Source organism: Antechinus flavipes, chromosome 3, assembly GCF_016432865.1.
Source record: "Antechinus flavipes isolate AdamAnt ecotype Samford, QLD, Australia chromosome 3, AdamAnt_v2, whole genome shotgun sequence".
Lineage (NCBI taxonomy): Eukaryota > Metazoa > Chordata > Mammalia > Dasyuromorphia > Dasyuridae > Antechinus > Antechinus flavipes.
In genome coordinates, this window is record NC_067400.1 from 589,032,288 (window position 1) to 589,047,798 (window position 15,511).

General features: G+C 40.9%; 1 protein-coding gene across 10 annotated transcripts in view; it reads right to left on the minus strand.

Moving 5' to 3' along the window:
• Positions 1–2: 2 nt before the first annotated feature.
• CROCC (ciliary rootlet coiled-coil, rootletin) overlaps positions 3–15,511 on the minus strand; it is an 83,233-nt gene continuing 67,724 nt past the window's right edge. For 7 of the 10 annotated variants that reach the window (XM_051988431.1, XM_051988432.1, XM_051988428.1 and 4 more), the window contains 7 exons: positions 14,318–14,533; positions 10,538–10,762; positions 9,495–9,644; positions 9,039–9,239; positions 7,811–8,065; positions 2,969–3,142; positions 3–1,828 (listed from right to left, as the gene is read on the minus strand). In XM_051988431.1, coding sequence (XP_051844391.1) covers positions 1,736–1,828; positions 2,969–3,142; positions 7,811–8,065; positions 9,039–9,239; positions 9,495–9,644; positions 10,538–10,762; positions 14,318–14,533 — 1,314 coding nt within the window. In that variant the 3' untranslated portion in view covers positions 3–1,735. The remainder of the gene's footprint in view (positions 1,829–2,968; positions 3,143–7,810; positions 8,066–9,038; positions 9,240–9,494; positions 9,645–10,537; positions 10,763–14,317; positions 14,534–15,511) is intronic. The other 3 variants (XM_051988427.1, XM_051988426.1, XM_051988425.1) reach the window with 2 other exon arrangements.

Sequence of the window (15,511 nt, forward strand, 5' to 3'; positions counted from 1 at the left end):
CGTACACATAAAATATGTTTACAGACACACACAATACAGATACAGGTGCAGAGGCAACATAGTGATGTGTCCACGTATTTACAGCTACAGAAATACATCTGATACAGACGTGCACACACACATATACAAATGTACGCACACAAATATACACATATACATTATACACATGAGGCCAGCCACCCTTCCTTCTGCAAGAGAACCAAGAGGATATCACATTGTCAAGAGTCGGGTGTGGCCCATCAGAGCAGCATGGTCAGTCACAAATAGGAACCTTTGAGGAGGATTCTCTACCTCTGTGCAAGAGTTAAGTTACAGCATGTTCGATTGTGGCTAATAAGAGCAACACGAGCTCGGGACATTCGGCCACAGGTTGGGCACAAATATGAACACTTGGGGAGGATTCCCTACCTTTGTGCAAGAGTTAAGTTGAGTATATCCACATGTGCCCAGACACCAACACGAGCTCGGAACACTCAGCCACAAATAGGAACCTTTGGGAAGAATTCTCTACCTTTGTGCATGAGAGCTAAAGACTTAGCTGGTGCTGGAAGTAAGCAGTGTTAAGCCCGGACTTTGGCTTTAAGAGTCAAGACTCTTTCCTCTTTGTCCACAAAGGGTTTCCTATAGAGATCTGGAAAATGGGTACACTGGCACACCATCCTTCCAAGCACATTTCTTGCTGTTTCTCATTGTGGTCTCACAACATCTGGGTAAACAGGCTCTGAGAGTGGAAGCCCTTCAAGGTTCCACAGTCAGTTAGTGGCCAAGCCAAGGCCAGAAGCCAGCTTCTGGGACTTTTGCCCATAATTGGAATCTCTTCCTGTTCCCATGCCAAGTGTGCGTGAACCTCCCTTCCTATTCAGAAATGTGCCCATTTCTAAGTCCCCCAAGGACCACGGAGGAGCTGTGCTCCATTATAGGAGCCCAGGGAACCAAGAAGGGGACCCTACCCCCTCCTTATTTTCCCCAAGCCACAAAGCAGGGCCAAGGGGGTCAGTGATAGCAGATTACCACCCCCCCAAAGAAAACAATAGAAAACAGGCTTTTTCTTCTTGTGTGTGGTTTTTTTCCCCTCAAAGAAACACAGGTACGTTTTTTCCTAAAAGGCATAAGAGCCACAGACCTCAATGTTCTCTGAGAGGAAGCTGATGGAGATGACTGAGAGAATCTGGGAAGAGCCATCTGATGGGAGGGGGGAAAGGGGCGGCGGGGAGCAGGGAGGGGAACACTGAACAGCGGGGTCCTCCCCCATCCAAACAAAGGAATTCACTGTTCCTGACTCTGGCATTAATGGGCTTGACCAGCAGGCAGGGGAAGCCGGCCTTGGTACCCAGGGGCTGGACTCCAGTCCTTGCCAGCAGCTGGCTGTGGAGGGCAAACGGTCACAGAATCACACACTCTCAGGCTGAAGGAGCTTGGGCCATCCGGGTCAATGCAGACTCAAGAAAGAGTGGCTGCAAACCCCGCCACAGGTGTTCCTCCCGGGAGGGCTCCCTCCCTCCAGGGGACCCAGGCCACTGGGCAGGCGACTAACCCTAAGTCTACTTCTCTGATTCTGCTCCTCATTCTGCCCTCTACAGCCAAGTGGGGCACCGCTTCCCCACCTTGCCCATCCAGCCCTGTCCCATGGCCCCCAAGAACCCCTGTAAAGCTTTGAGGTGGCTGGGCCAGGAGCAGGCCTAGCAGCAAGACAATGAGCAGGTCCGGGGCGAGGATGGGGGCTCGGGAAGGGGGCTCAGTTTCCAGAGGGGGCGGAGGATGAAGATGGAGAGAAGCCCTGAGGGACTCTGCGAAGTTCCTGCTGCAGCCGTTCCTTCAGGGTGGAGATCTGTGGGGGGAGGTTGGGGATGTTAAGGTAACATCAGTTCCCGTTTCTAGGATGCTTTGTTGGGGGGGGGGAACTTTCCCTGTAATGTCCCCGCTGCCCCCAACCCCTCCTCCCCCTGGTGAATGCCTCTATTCTGGAGAGGGCCTATGCTTCTTCCCCTCCTGGATTGGCTGCTGATCCCCCCCAACCTTCCCTCTCCTCCCTTCTTTTCAGCCTCCTCTTACATACTATCCTCTCCCACAGGGCTATTTTTCTTTGTATTTGTCCCCAGGAGGCTGATACAGAGCTATCATTTACATAGTCTTAAAGTGCTATACACATCTTAACCCATGTGATCCTCACAAGAGCCCTGGAAAGTGGGTGCTGTGATTATACCCATTTTACAGATGAGGAAACTGAGGCAGAGAGATCAAGCCATCAAGCAATGGCACACAGCTACGTAAGTATTTGAGGCAGGATTCAAACTCAGGTTTTTCCCGATTACAAGTTCCTCACTCCATACTTGTGCACAGCTTGCCTGTGAGTGCTTGATAAATGCTTGCTATCTGCCTACCCCGCCAAAGCACCTTCCTTATAATGACCCTTTACAGAATTATTACTCCTGCTTTGCAGTTGGGGAAGCTGAGGCACAGAGAAGGGAATGGCTTGATTAGAGCCCTAGCTCTTTCAGCTGCACCAGACCTCATTTCCTAAAGGGCAGCGATCTTGCAGGGAGGGAAGGAGATTCCATTTTACACAGGACCCTCAAGGGACATGGGAAGGAAGGAAGCAAATAGTTGTCAACCTGGCCAGGAGCCCAGGGTGGGCGGGCACTAATGCAGCTGCCCAGATGCAGGACCCTTCGCCCTCCCCCCCATGTTTTCTCTTAATTTGCAAAGAGCAGCCTAAGTTTTGAGGGGTTTCTTCTCTTTCTTTCTCTGCTCCCCATTACTACTGGTCAGAATAATAAGGCCGGAAGGATAATGAAGCACTTCTTTTCCAGCATTCTGGAGGGTGGACAGCCCAAGGTTCTATAACCCCCATCTGAGGCTCAGATGGGTCATGGCTTCCTAGAACCAGGATGTGAAGCCAGGCCTCCTGACTCCAAGTTCAGGGACACCCAGGACACGTGATGGCCTCTGCCCCCCCCCCCGCACTCACGTGCTCCTCGAGCCCACGAATACGCTGGCGGTGAACGCGCTCCCGCGCCTCCATGGTCCTCTCGGCCTGGGCCTGGGCCCCTCGCAGCCGCTCTAACTCCTGCTGCAGCTCCAGCTGGGTCTGTCCCCCTGTCTCCAGCAGGCACTGGCCCTGCTCCATCTCCATCAGCTGGGCCTAGGGGAAAGATTTGGGGAGGAAAATCAAGGCAGTACTGCAGGAGGACCTTCCACCCAGCTTCTAGAGAGAAGCCAGCATGCCCACAGGGGAGCCTTAAAATGTGAAGGGTAGCTCTGTTCTTCCTTGGGAGCTACCCACTCCCTCCTAAGTGTCTGTCTGTCTTTGCGGCTCCATTCCACTTTCTTTAGGAGATCTTTAGCAGCATCCCCAGCTGTTTGTGCCTGAGATTTCTGTCCTACTCTGTGCTACATGTTCACATGTCTGTCTGTCTATATATGCTATGATATGTGATGTATATATCATTATATATGTAGTTATAGCTAACTATAGATATGGTATATACCATTATTTAATATCTAGTTATATCTAACTGTAAATGATGCATGATATATATTATATGATATGTACCATATGTAAATCTAGTTATATCTAACTATAGATGATATGTTATATGATATATCATATATAAATTTAGTTATATCTAATGATGATATATATCTATTATATAGATAGGTATATCTAACTATAAATGATGTTACATATATTATGATATACATATCATTATATATAAATCTAGTTATCTAATTATAAATGATATGATATATATTTATGTATATAAATCTAGTTAGATATAAATAATGATATATAATATGTATCTAGTTATATCTAACTGTAAATAATGACACATAATATGTATCTAGTTATATCTAACTGTAAATAATGCTACATAATATGTATCTAGTTATGTCTAACTGTAAATAATGATACATGATATGTATCTAGTCGTATCTAACTGTAAATAATGATATAATATATGTATCTAATTATATCCAACTGTAAATAATAATATATAATATGTATCTAGTAACTGTAAATAATGATATACAATATGTATCTAGTTGTATCTAACTGTAAATAATGATATATAATATGTATCTAGTTATATCCAACTGTAAATAATGATACATAACATGTATCTAGCTATATCCAACTGTAAATAATGACATATAATATGTATCTAGTTATATCCAATTGTAAATAATGATACATAATATGTATCTAGTTATATCCAACTGTAAATAATAATATACTATATGTATCTAGTTGTATCTAACTGTAAATAATGACATGTAATATGTATCTAATTATATTCAACTGTAAATAATGATACATAATATGTATCTAGTTATATCCAACTGTAAATAATGATACATAATATATATCTAATTGTATCTAACTGTAAATAATGATACATAATATGTATCTAGTTATATCCAACTGTAAATAATGATACATAATATGTATCTAGTTATATCCAACTGTAAATAATGATACATAATATATATCTAATTGTATCTAACTGTAAATAATGATACATAATATGTATCTAGTTATATCCAACTGTAAATAATGATACATGATATGTATCTAGTCGTATCTAACTGTAAATAATGAAATATAATATGTATCTAGTTGTATCTAACTGTAAATGATATATATGTATCTAGTCGTATCTAACTGTAAATAATGACATATAATATGTATCTAGTTATATCCAACTGTAAATAATGATACATAATATGTATCTAGTCGTATCTAACTGTAAATAATGAAATACAATATGTATCTAGTTGTATCTAACTGTAAATAATGATATATAATATGTATCTAGTTATATCCAACTGTAAATAATGATACATAATATGTATCTAGTTATATCCAACTGTAAATAATGATACATAATATATATCTACTTGTATCTAACTATAAATAATGAAATATAATATGTAGCTAGTTGTATCTAACTATAAATAATGATATATATGTATCTAATTATATCTAACTGTAAATAATGACATATAATATGTATCTAGTTATATCCAACTGTAAATAATAATATACTATATATATCTAGTTGTATCTAACTGTAAATAATGACATATGATATGTATCTAGTTATATCCAATTGTAAATAATGATACATAATATGTATCTAGTTGTATCTAACTGTAAATAATGACATATAATATGTATCTAGTTATATCCAATTGTAAATAATGATACATATGTATCTAGTTATATCCAACTGTAAATAATAATATACTATATGTATCTAGTTGTATCTAACTGTACATAATGACATATAATATGTATCTAGTTATATCCAACTGTAAATAATGATGCATAATATATATCTAATTGTATCTAACTGTAAATAATGATACATAATATGTATCTAGTTATATCCAACTGTAAATAATGATACATGATATGTATCTAGTCATATCTAACTGTAAATAATGATATATAATGTGTATCTAGTAACTGTAAATAATGATACATGATATGTATCTAGTCGTATCTAACTGTAAATAATGACATATAATATGTATCTAGTTATATCCAACTGTAAATAATGATACATAATATGTATCTTGTTGTATCTAACTGTAAATAATGATATATATGTATCTAGTTGTATCTAACTGTAAATAATGATATATAATATGTATCTAGTTATATCCAACTGTAAATAATGATACATAATATGTATCTAGTCGTATCTAACTGTAAATAATGAAATATAATATGTATCTAGTTGTATCTAACTGTAAATAATGATACATAATATTTATCTAGTTATATCTAACTAAATAATGATACATAATATGTATCTTTTTATATCCAACTGTAAATAATGATATATAATATGTATCTAGTTGTATCTAAGTATAAATAATGATATATATGTATCTAGTAGTATCTAACTGTAAATAATGATACATAATATGTATCTAGTTATATCCAACTGTAAATAATGATATATAATATATATTTAGTAACTATAAATAATGATATACAATATGTATCTAGTTGTATCTAACTGTAAATAATGACATATAATATGTATCTAGTTATATCCAACTGTAAATAATGATACATAATATGTATCTAGTTGTATCTAACTATAAATAATGACATATAATATGTATCTAGTTATATCCAACTGTAAATAATAATATACTCTATGTATCTAGTTGTATCTAACTGTAAATAATGACATGTAATATGTATCTAGTTATATCCAACTGTAAATAATGATACATGATATGTATCTAGTCGTATCTAACTGTAAATAATGAAATGTAATATGTATCTGGTTATATCCAATTATAAATAATGATACATAATATGTATCTAGTTATATCCAACTGTAAATAATGATACATAATATTATCTAGTTATATCTAACTGTAAATAATGCTACATAATATGTATCTAGTTATATCCAACTGTAAATAATGATACATAATATGTATCTAGTTATATCCAACTGTAAATAATAATATACTATATGTATCTAGTTGTATCTAACTGTAAATAATGACATATAATATGTATCTAGTTATATCCAACTGTAAATAATGATACATAATATGTATCTAGTTATATCCAACTGTAAATAATAATACATAATATATATCTAATTGTATCTAACTGTAAATAATGACATATAATATGTATCTAGTTATATCCAACTGTAAATAATGATACATAATATGTATCTAGTTATATCTAACTGTAAATAATGCTACATAATATGTATCTAGTTATATCCAAGTGTAAATAATGATATATAATATGTTACTAGTTGTATCTAACTGTAAATAATGATATGTAAATGATATGTATCTAGTTATATCTAACTGTAAATAATGATACATAACATGTATCTAGTTATATTCAACTGTAAATAATGCTACATAATATGTATCTAGTTGTATCTGTAAATGCTATATAATATGTATCTAGTTATATCCAACTGTAAATAATGATACACAATATGTATCTAGTTATATCTAACTGTAAACAATGATATATAATATGTATCTAGTTTTATCTAACTGTAAATAATGATATATATATAAAATTATATCCAAATGTAAATAATGATATATAATATGTATCTAGTTATATCTAACTGTAAATAATGCTGTATAATATGTATCTAGTTATATCTAACTGTAAATAATGATATACAATGATATATAATATGTATCTAGTTTTATCTAACTGTAAATAATGATATATATATAAAATTATATCCAACTGTAAATAATGATATATAATATGTATCTAGTTATATCTAACTGTAAATAATGCTGTATAATATGTATCTAGTTATATCTAACTGTAAATAATGATATATAATATGTATCTAGTTATATCTAACTGTAAATGAAGATATTTATCATTTTATATATATATATAGTTTTACTAATAGTTATAGATACAATTTTCTTTATAATTAAAGCTGTACATAGCAGGACATATATTAATTTCCCATTGGAAGTAAATTTCTTGAGGGCAGGGCTGTTTTTGAACCCTAGAGCTCAGCTTAGTACCTAACATATAGTAGATACTGAATTAATGCTTGTTGATTGACTGATTAGCTGACTGAGTCCATGGGCCAGCCGAGGTCAGAGCCAGGGACTCCTACAAGTCCTCCCACTACCCAGTCCCATCCCGACTTCTTCAGTGACTCAGAGTATACTTGCCTCCTGGGCTCAGACCCATGAAGAGGAGAGAGTGTGGCTTGGATTCAGGATGGTGAGTCACCCCAGTCCCCCGGAGAGATGTGGGGAGACAAAGAGGGATGCCTACCTCCAGCTGGTGGATCTGCTTCTGGGCCTCTGTGAGCTCCTGCTCGGCCCCAGTGAGTGAGCGGTCCAGGAGGCCCTTCTCGTGATTCAACCGGATGGAATCTTCATGGCTGCGCAGCTTCTCGCGCTCCACCTGCCGGGAAATCCACATCTCCAAGCTGGAAGGGTCCTCAGAAGCTCTGGTCACCCCTACGAAGAGCTCTGTACCCTCGGCCCAGTCTGCCCTGGGCTTCAGTCCTCCAACTGGACACTCCAACTGCAAGGCCCAGAGACCTCTCTAACTCAACGTGTCCAAAGCCACGTCCGCCGAAGGCGGCCCCTCCACCCTCCGTCCACCGGTGGCTTTTCACCCCATCATTATCCTAACCCTTCATCTTCCTCATCCCACACATCCCTTCAGTGGCCAAACTTTGCAGTATCGAGCTTTCTAGCGTCTCTCGTGACCAGCTCTCCACTCCCACAGGAGCCACCTTAAGTCCAGGGTCTCACTGGCTCTCACCCACGTTATAGCGACCAGCCTTTCACTGTCCCGACCCACCTACATGGTGTAACCCAAGTGATTTTCCCTAACCACTGATCTGACCTCCTACAAATCAACTTCGCTGACAGTGGTACGTGGGTCAGAGCACCAGCCCTCGAGTCAGGGCTTTAGACACTTGACACTTACTCCCGGGCAAGTCACTTAACCTCAACTTCTTCACCCAAAAAAAAAATAAATAAATAAAAAAGATAAAACATAAGCTCCTGTTTGGCTTCTAAAAGCCCAAGTATTTGGCCCCACTTTCCAGCCTCTCCTTTCTGCACCGTGAAATCTTCCAAATTGGCCTCCCCTCTGTTCCTCACCCATGAGCCTCCGTCTCTCCGTGCCTTTGTACAAGGCTGTACAAGGAGGGCTGGGAGGCCCTCCTTTCTCACCCTCATCTTTCTTTCCTATGAACCTTTCTGATTGCTAAAATGCCAGTGCCCTCCCTCAAAAACTATCTAACATTTAAGGGCTGTGTATTTTTATGTCTTTGCTGTCGTCTTCATTGGAACATAATCTCATTACAAGGAGGGACTGTTCATTCTTTACGTGTGTATCACCCACTTCCTCTGCCTAGAGAAGGCCATTAATACAGACTTTTTGGTCATTTGCTTGCTTTAAGACATCCCGGGGCAGGGAACTCACTACTCTCCAGGGCAGAAAAGGTCAGGGATTTTTTGTTTCATGGGAGGAGGAAGGGGGTCACCTTGTCCAGAGTCCTCTTGAGGGCAGCCCGATCCTTCTCGAGCCGCAGGGCCGAACGCTCGGCCTCCCGCTTCTCCCCCTCCAGCTGGGCCAGGGACTTCTGCAGGCTGGCCAGGCACTCCTGAAGCTGCTGCTTCTCATCCTTCACCTTCTGCAGGCCCTGCAGAGCAGTGGTCTCACTCTCCTGCCGCTGGTCCAGCAGCTAGGACGCAGACGAGGGGAAAGAAAGCAGGGAAAGTCGGGGCCTTGGGCCCCTCTGGGGAGAACTAGGATAGAGTGGATTCTGAGGTAGGGTGGGAGTGGGGAAAAGTCCCTCCAGGAAGGACCTGGAAAAGAGATGGAAGCCCCAGGGCAGAGCAAGGGGGCCACCTCAGGGGCTAATTTAGGGATTGGTGATGGAGAGAAGGCGGAACCCCTCACCATCCAGGCTATCCAGACCCTGTCCGTGGCCCCTTACCTCTTGTAGCTGCTGCACCTGACCCTCGAGGTCGGCCTTTTGGAGCTCCAACTCAGTGCGCTCGCTGCGCAAGGTCTGGACCTGCTCCCCCAGGGAGCTGCTCTGCTTCTTGGCCTCCGCCGTGGCCTGGCGGGCCACATCTAAACGCTCCTAGGAGAGAACGAGGGACTGATGGGGCCCAGGCTGCAGGAAGGCACGGGAGCCAGTACCAGCTCCGCCAGAGGGCTTTATTTTATTTAAGACTGGGTGGATCTGTGCCTCCTGGAGCTTACCCAAGTATTCCTCATCATCACTCACTTAAGCTAGTCCTCTGCTTTCCAGCTGGAATCCTCTGCCTTTCCACTGATCTAGAATCCCTTCCCATGGTCTCATGGGTCATCTCTCACATAACCTCTCCTAGCCTTCTCCCATGAAGAACTTTCTCATCGAGAACTTCATGGCCAATTCTCATGGGCTACCTGCCTTAGGAGCCCCCAATTTGTTCCTGTTGGCTGCCTCTTACTTAGAATTGTATGATCTGTTCCCACTGGTTGTCTCATCTGGTACCCTACAGTTCCTACTGGCTGGTTCTCTCATCTAGAGCCCCATGGTCTGTTCCCACTGGCTGGTTCTCTCATCTAGAGCCCCATGGTCTGTTCCTACTGGCTGGTTCTCTCATCTAGAGCCTCACGGTCTGTTCCCATTGGCCAGCTCTTTCATCTAGAGCTTCATGGTCTGTTCTCATTGGCTGGCTCTCTCTTTTAGAGTCTCATGGTCTGTTCTCACTGACTGACTCTCTTATCAAGAGCCCCATGATCTGTTCCCACTGGCCAGCTTTCTCATCTAGAACCCTATAGTCTGTTTCCTCCTAGCTGGCTTTCTCATCTAGAGCCCCATGGTCTGTTCCCATTGGCCAGCTCTCTCATCTAGAGTTCCATGATCTGTTCCCCCTGGCTGGCTTTCTCATCTCATGGTTCGTTCCCATTGGCTGGTTCTCTGATCTAGGGCCTCATGGTCTGTTCCCATTGGCTGGCTCTCTCATCTCACAGCCTGTTCCAGCTCACCTGGAGGACCCTGCGGTCATGTTCGCAGGCTGTCAGGGACTTCTGGAGATGCAGGTTTTTATCCTGGGCTGAGGTCACAGAGCGGCTGCTCTCTGCCAGAGACGCCGTCAGGCCCTGCACCTTCTCCTTCAGAGCCGCCTCGCTATCCTCCGCCTTTGCCAGGGCGATGTTCAGCCTATCCACAGTCAGCTGCAGGGCCCCGGCCTTCAGCTCACTGTCTGCCAGCTGCAAGGAGGGAAGCAGCAACACCGATCCCTTCAAATAAACAGCATCAGGTGGGAAGCCAAAAGACCTGAGTTCGAGTCCTTCCTCAAACATTTTGGGTGATCTTGACTAAGTACTCTACCACTGAGAACCTCAGCTTCTTCTCTGTAAAAAGTGGTTAAAAAACCCAGCACCACCTCCCTCGGAGGCATCATGGCCCAGTGATTCAAACTGGCCTTATGTTGGAAACTCAGCTTTGCCACTAACTACCCGTGTGAACCGGAGTAATCACATAACCTCTTTGTGCCTCAATTTCTCCATCTGTAAAATGAAGTATGTAATAGACTGGCTGGATTAGAGATATCACACTGCATCCCTATTGGAAACTAGATTAAAATTTAATTGGAAAATGTATAACAAAATAAATTAAGATATAACAAAACATAGATAATGTTAATTTGTGAATTTCTAAGTCAACATGAAGTCCACAGGCATCCCCTTCTGAGTGTTATACATCACTGGGTGAGATGATTCCAAAGGTCCCTTTTAATTCCAGGATCCTAAATCACTTAACCTCGCTAAGCCTCAGTTTTCTTATCTGTAAAGTGAAGAGGTTGACAACCTCTGGGCTCTTTTCCATAATTTTATGACCACAACTTAAGAGAAGAGTTACTGCTCTGTGTCACTGATTGGAGCTTTTCACATTCATAGTGTTTTATGATTAAAAAATCCTACAGATATGGACCAATAGAAACAATACCCAAACTCATAGGCTTTTGTGTGGAAAGTACTTTGTAATTCCAATGGGAAAAAAGGAATCAATGGTCTTATTCGTACCTTTAATTTTAAGTGGAAATGCTCTCTCAGATAACATACACTTTGCTTATTCTTCAAGGCCTAGTTCTCTCAGAAAGGTTTCTGTGTGTGTGTGTGTGTGTGTGTGTGTGTGTGTGTGTGTGTGTATGGTCAGAGAAAGAGACAGATTCAGAGAGAGAGAGAGAGAGAGAGAGAGAAAGAGAGAGAGAGAGAGAGAGAGAGAATGAGCGAAAAAGAGGAGAGAAAATGAGAGGTTAAGAGAATGAGAGAAAGAAGGGAGAAGGAAGAGAGAGAAAATATAAGAGAGAAAATGAGAGAAAAAGAGAAGGGAGAGGGAAGGAGAAAGGAAGGAGGGAGACAGAGAGCAAGCATATGCCATCTCTGAGGGGAGAGACTGTACTTTGTACCTTTTCATTTTCCTTTTAGAGAAAAAGAACAATATGAAAAATATAGTGGGTGCTTGACAAGCACTGAGTGAGAGAGCACATTCTTGGAAGAACCAGGGTTCTCACACTGTCCAAAGTCTCCAGTTCTAACCTCCTTTTAGGTATCTCAATTTTGCTTTAGTTGTCCATCTAAAAGGGCCCAAACAGGAAAGGACAGGGAGATTGAAAGGTATGAGACGAAGAGGAAAGAATGGCTCTAACATCCTCTGTTCTAAAGTCAATTTAGCCTTGTTTTGTCTCAGTTTCATTTTTTTTTTTTTATTTCCACATTAGTGGATCAGAACAAAAGAGAAAAACAACAAAAAACTGAAAATAGTTTGTTTCGATCTGCATTCAGATTCCACAATTCTTTCTCTGGATGTGGACAGAATTTTTCATCATGAGTCTTTTGGAATTATCTTAGATCATTGTAAGAGAAGAGGAAAATCGATCAAAGTTGATCATCATACAATGTTGCTGATACTATGCCCATGTTTTGGTTCTGCTCATTTCTCTCAGCATCAGGTCCTGTCAGTCTCTCCAGGCCTTTCTGAAATCATCCTGCTGATTGTTTCTAACAAAACAATAATATTCCATAACATTCATATGCCACGATTTACCCAACCATTCTCCAGTTTATGGGCATCCACTCAGTTTCTAGATTCTTGCCACTACAAAAAGGGCTGCCACAAACATTTTTGACATGTGGATCCCTTTCCCTTTGTAATGATCTCTTTGGCATACAGACCCAATAGTGACATAGTTGGATCAAGGTGTATGCAGTTTGACAGCCCTTTGAACATAGTTCCCAGAATGGCTGGATCAGCTCACAACTCCACCAACACAGCATTAGTGTTACAATTTTCCCACATCCTCTTCAACATTTATCAGTTTCCTTTTCTGTCATATTAGCCAATCTGTCAGCTGATGATACCTGAGAGTTGTTTTATTTGCATTTTTTATGCCATACACATCCAGAGAGAGAACTATGGAGACTGAGGATTGAAGCACGCTATTTTCACATTTTTTTCTCTAGTGGTTTTTTCTCTTTTATCCTGATTTTTCTTTCACAACATGACTAAGATGAAAATATGTTTAAAATGATTGTACATATGTAACTTGTGTCAGATTGCTTGATATCTTACTATTGATACAAAAAAGAATCTATAATTTTCCAGGCACTGGAATTACATATGAAAAAATATCTATCTATCTATATCTATATCTATATATCTATATATATAACACATTTATTTAAATACATATGTATATGTATTTAAATAAATGTGTTATAAATATATTTGAAATAAATACATATGAATAAAAATATTTAAACTGCATTTCTCTAATTAATAGTGATTTAGAGCATTTTTTTCATATGACTATAAAAGGCTTTAATTTCTTTATGTGAAAAACTGTCCTTTGACCCTTTATCAAACAGGAATATCTTGTATTCTTATAAATTCTTACAAAGTTCTGTATAAATTTTAGAAATGAAGCCTTTATCAGAAACACTGGCTATAAAAGTTGTTTTCCAGCTTTCTGCTTCCCTTCTAATCTTGGCTGCATTGGCTTTACTTGTGCAAAACCTTTTAAATTTAACGTTATTAGAATTATCCATTTTGCATTTCATAATGTTCTCTAGCTCCTGTTTGGTCATAAATTCCTCTGCTCTTCATAGATCTGACAGGTAAACTATTCCTTGCTCTCCTACTCTGCTTATAGTATCACCCTTTATGTCTAAATCACGAGCTCATTCTGACCTTCTCTTGGTTTATGGTGTGAGATGTTGGTTAATGGCTGCCATATTATTTTCCAGTTTTCCCAGTGGTTTTTGGTCAAATAGTGAGTTCTTATCCCAGAAACTGGAGTCTTTGGGGTTATCAAACAGTAGAATACTATAGTCATTGACTATTGCGTCTTGCATTCTTAACCTATTCCACTGATCCACCGTTCTATTTCTTGCTTGATATCAAGTAGTTTTGATGACTTCCGCTTTATAATATAGTTTTTCATCTAATATGGCTAAGTCCCTTTCCTTTGCATAGTCTCAATTTTAAATCTGTTTGCCTCAGTTTTCTCAACTGTAAAATGAGAATAATGACACCTACCTGCTAGTTGATGTGAAGAGCAAATTGAATCATATTTGTAAAGTGTTTAGCATAATGCCCAGCACATAGTAGGTACTATATAAAAACTCATTCCCTTCCTCACTTTTCCTTTAGTTCTGACATGGGTTCTAAGGGCCCTCCCAGCTCTGACCTCCTAGGTTCTAAGGAGAAGAGATACTAGAAGGGAGAATCAACAGAGAGAGGGAAGAACTAGGAGCGCTCACCTGTCTCTCTAAGTTCTCTGTCCGATCTCGGAGAGCCTGGGCCTGGGACTCCCGGTCCCCCATGCCCAGCCGGCTCCGCTGCAGTTCACCCTCCAGTGAGTGTCGAAGCAGCTCCAGTTTGGTGGCTCGGCTCTCTGAGGCATCCAGGATCTCTTTTAGCCTCCGTTTGTCACTCTCCAGCTTGGCTTCATTGGCTTTCATCTTACTGATCTTCTCCTGCAAAGGGGGGAAACATCAGGCTCTGGTCACCCTCCCCCAGCCCGATCCAGCCTCCCTTTATTCTGCCGCCAGTTGGCAGCTAAAGGGGCAATGGACAGAATGTGGGGCCTGAATCCAAATCCAGACTCAGATATCTGCCCTGTGACCCTGAGCAAGTCACTTCACCTGTGTGCCATCTGTAAAATGGTTGATAAGAATAGAGGGCTGTTGTTTTGAGGATCAAATGAAATAAAATTTGTGAGCACCTAATACAGTATCTGGTACATGGTACCTACCGCATACGTTTTTGTCCTTTTCACCATACCAGGTCCCTCTCCTGATCATTCCTGGGTTCTTTTCTGGTAGCTACCCTTCAGAAAAGGGGTGCTAACTCCATGTGTGATTTAGCCAAGTCACATCCTCTTTGGGGGGTCTCAGTTTTCCCATTTATAAAATGAAGCAAATAGGACTAAATGATTTCAGAGACCCCTCTCAGCTCCAACATCCTGTGTTCTAAGGGTCTCTAGCTCTGACATTCTGGGTTCTAAGGGCCCTCCCAGCTCTGGACATCCTGGGTTCTAAGGGTCCTTCCACCTCTGACATCCCGGGTTCTAAGGCCCCCCCCAGCTCTGACATCCCGGGTTCTAAGGCCCCCCCAGCTCTGACATCCCGGGTTCTAAGGCCCCCCCAGCTCTGACATCCCGGGTTCTAAGCTCCCCCCAGCTCTGACATCCCAGGTTCTAAGGGCTCTCCCAGGCCTGACATTCTTTGTATTAAGGGTCCTTCCAGTTCTGACATTCTGTGATTCTGCAATGAACGTGGCAGCCCCAGAAATCATGGCAAGAAGTCAGCCCAAGGGGGTGGGAGCTGTTAGTTTCCAAGAATGAGGGGTAAGAGGATGGGGTGGGGAGACTAGCTGCCTCCCTTGGCTTTAGGCAGCCAGACAGAAACAGGAAAGCTGGAGCTAGGGGTGGAGTGGGCTGTGGGCTTGGGGGG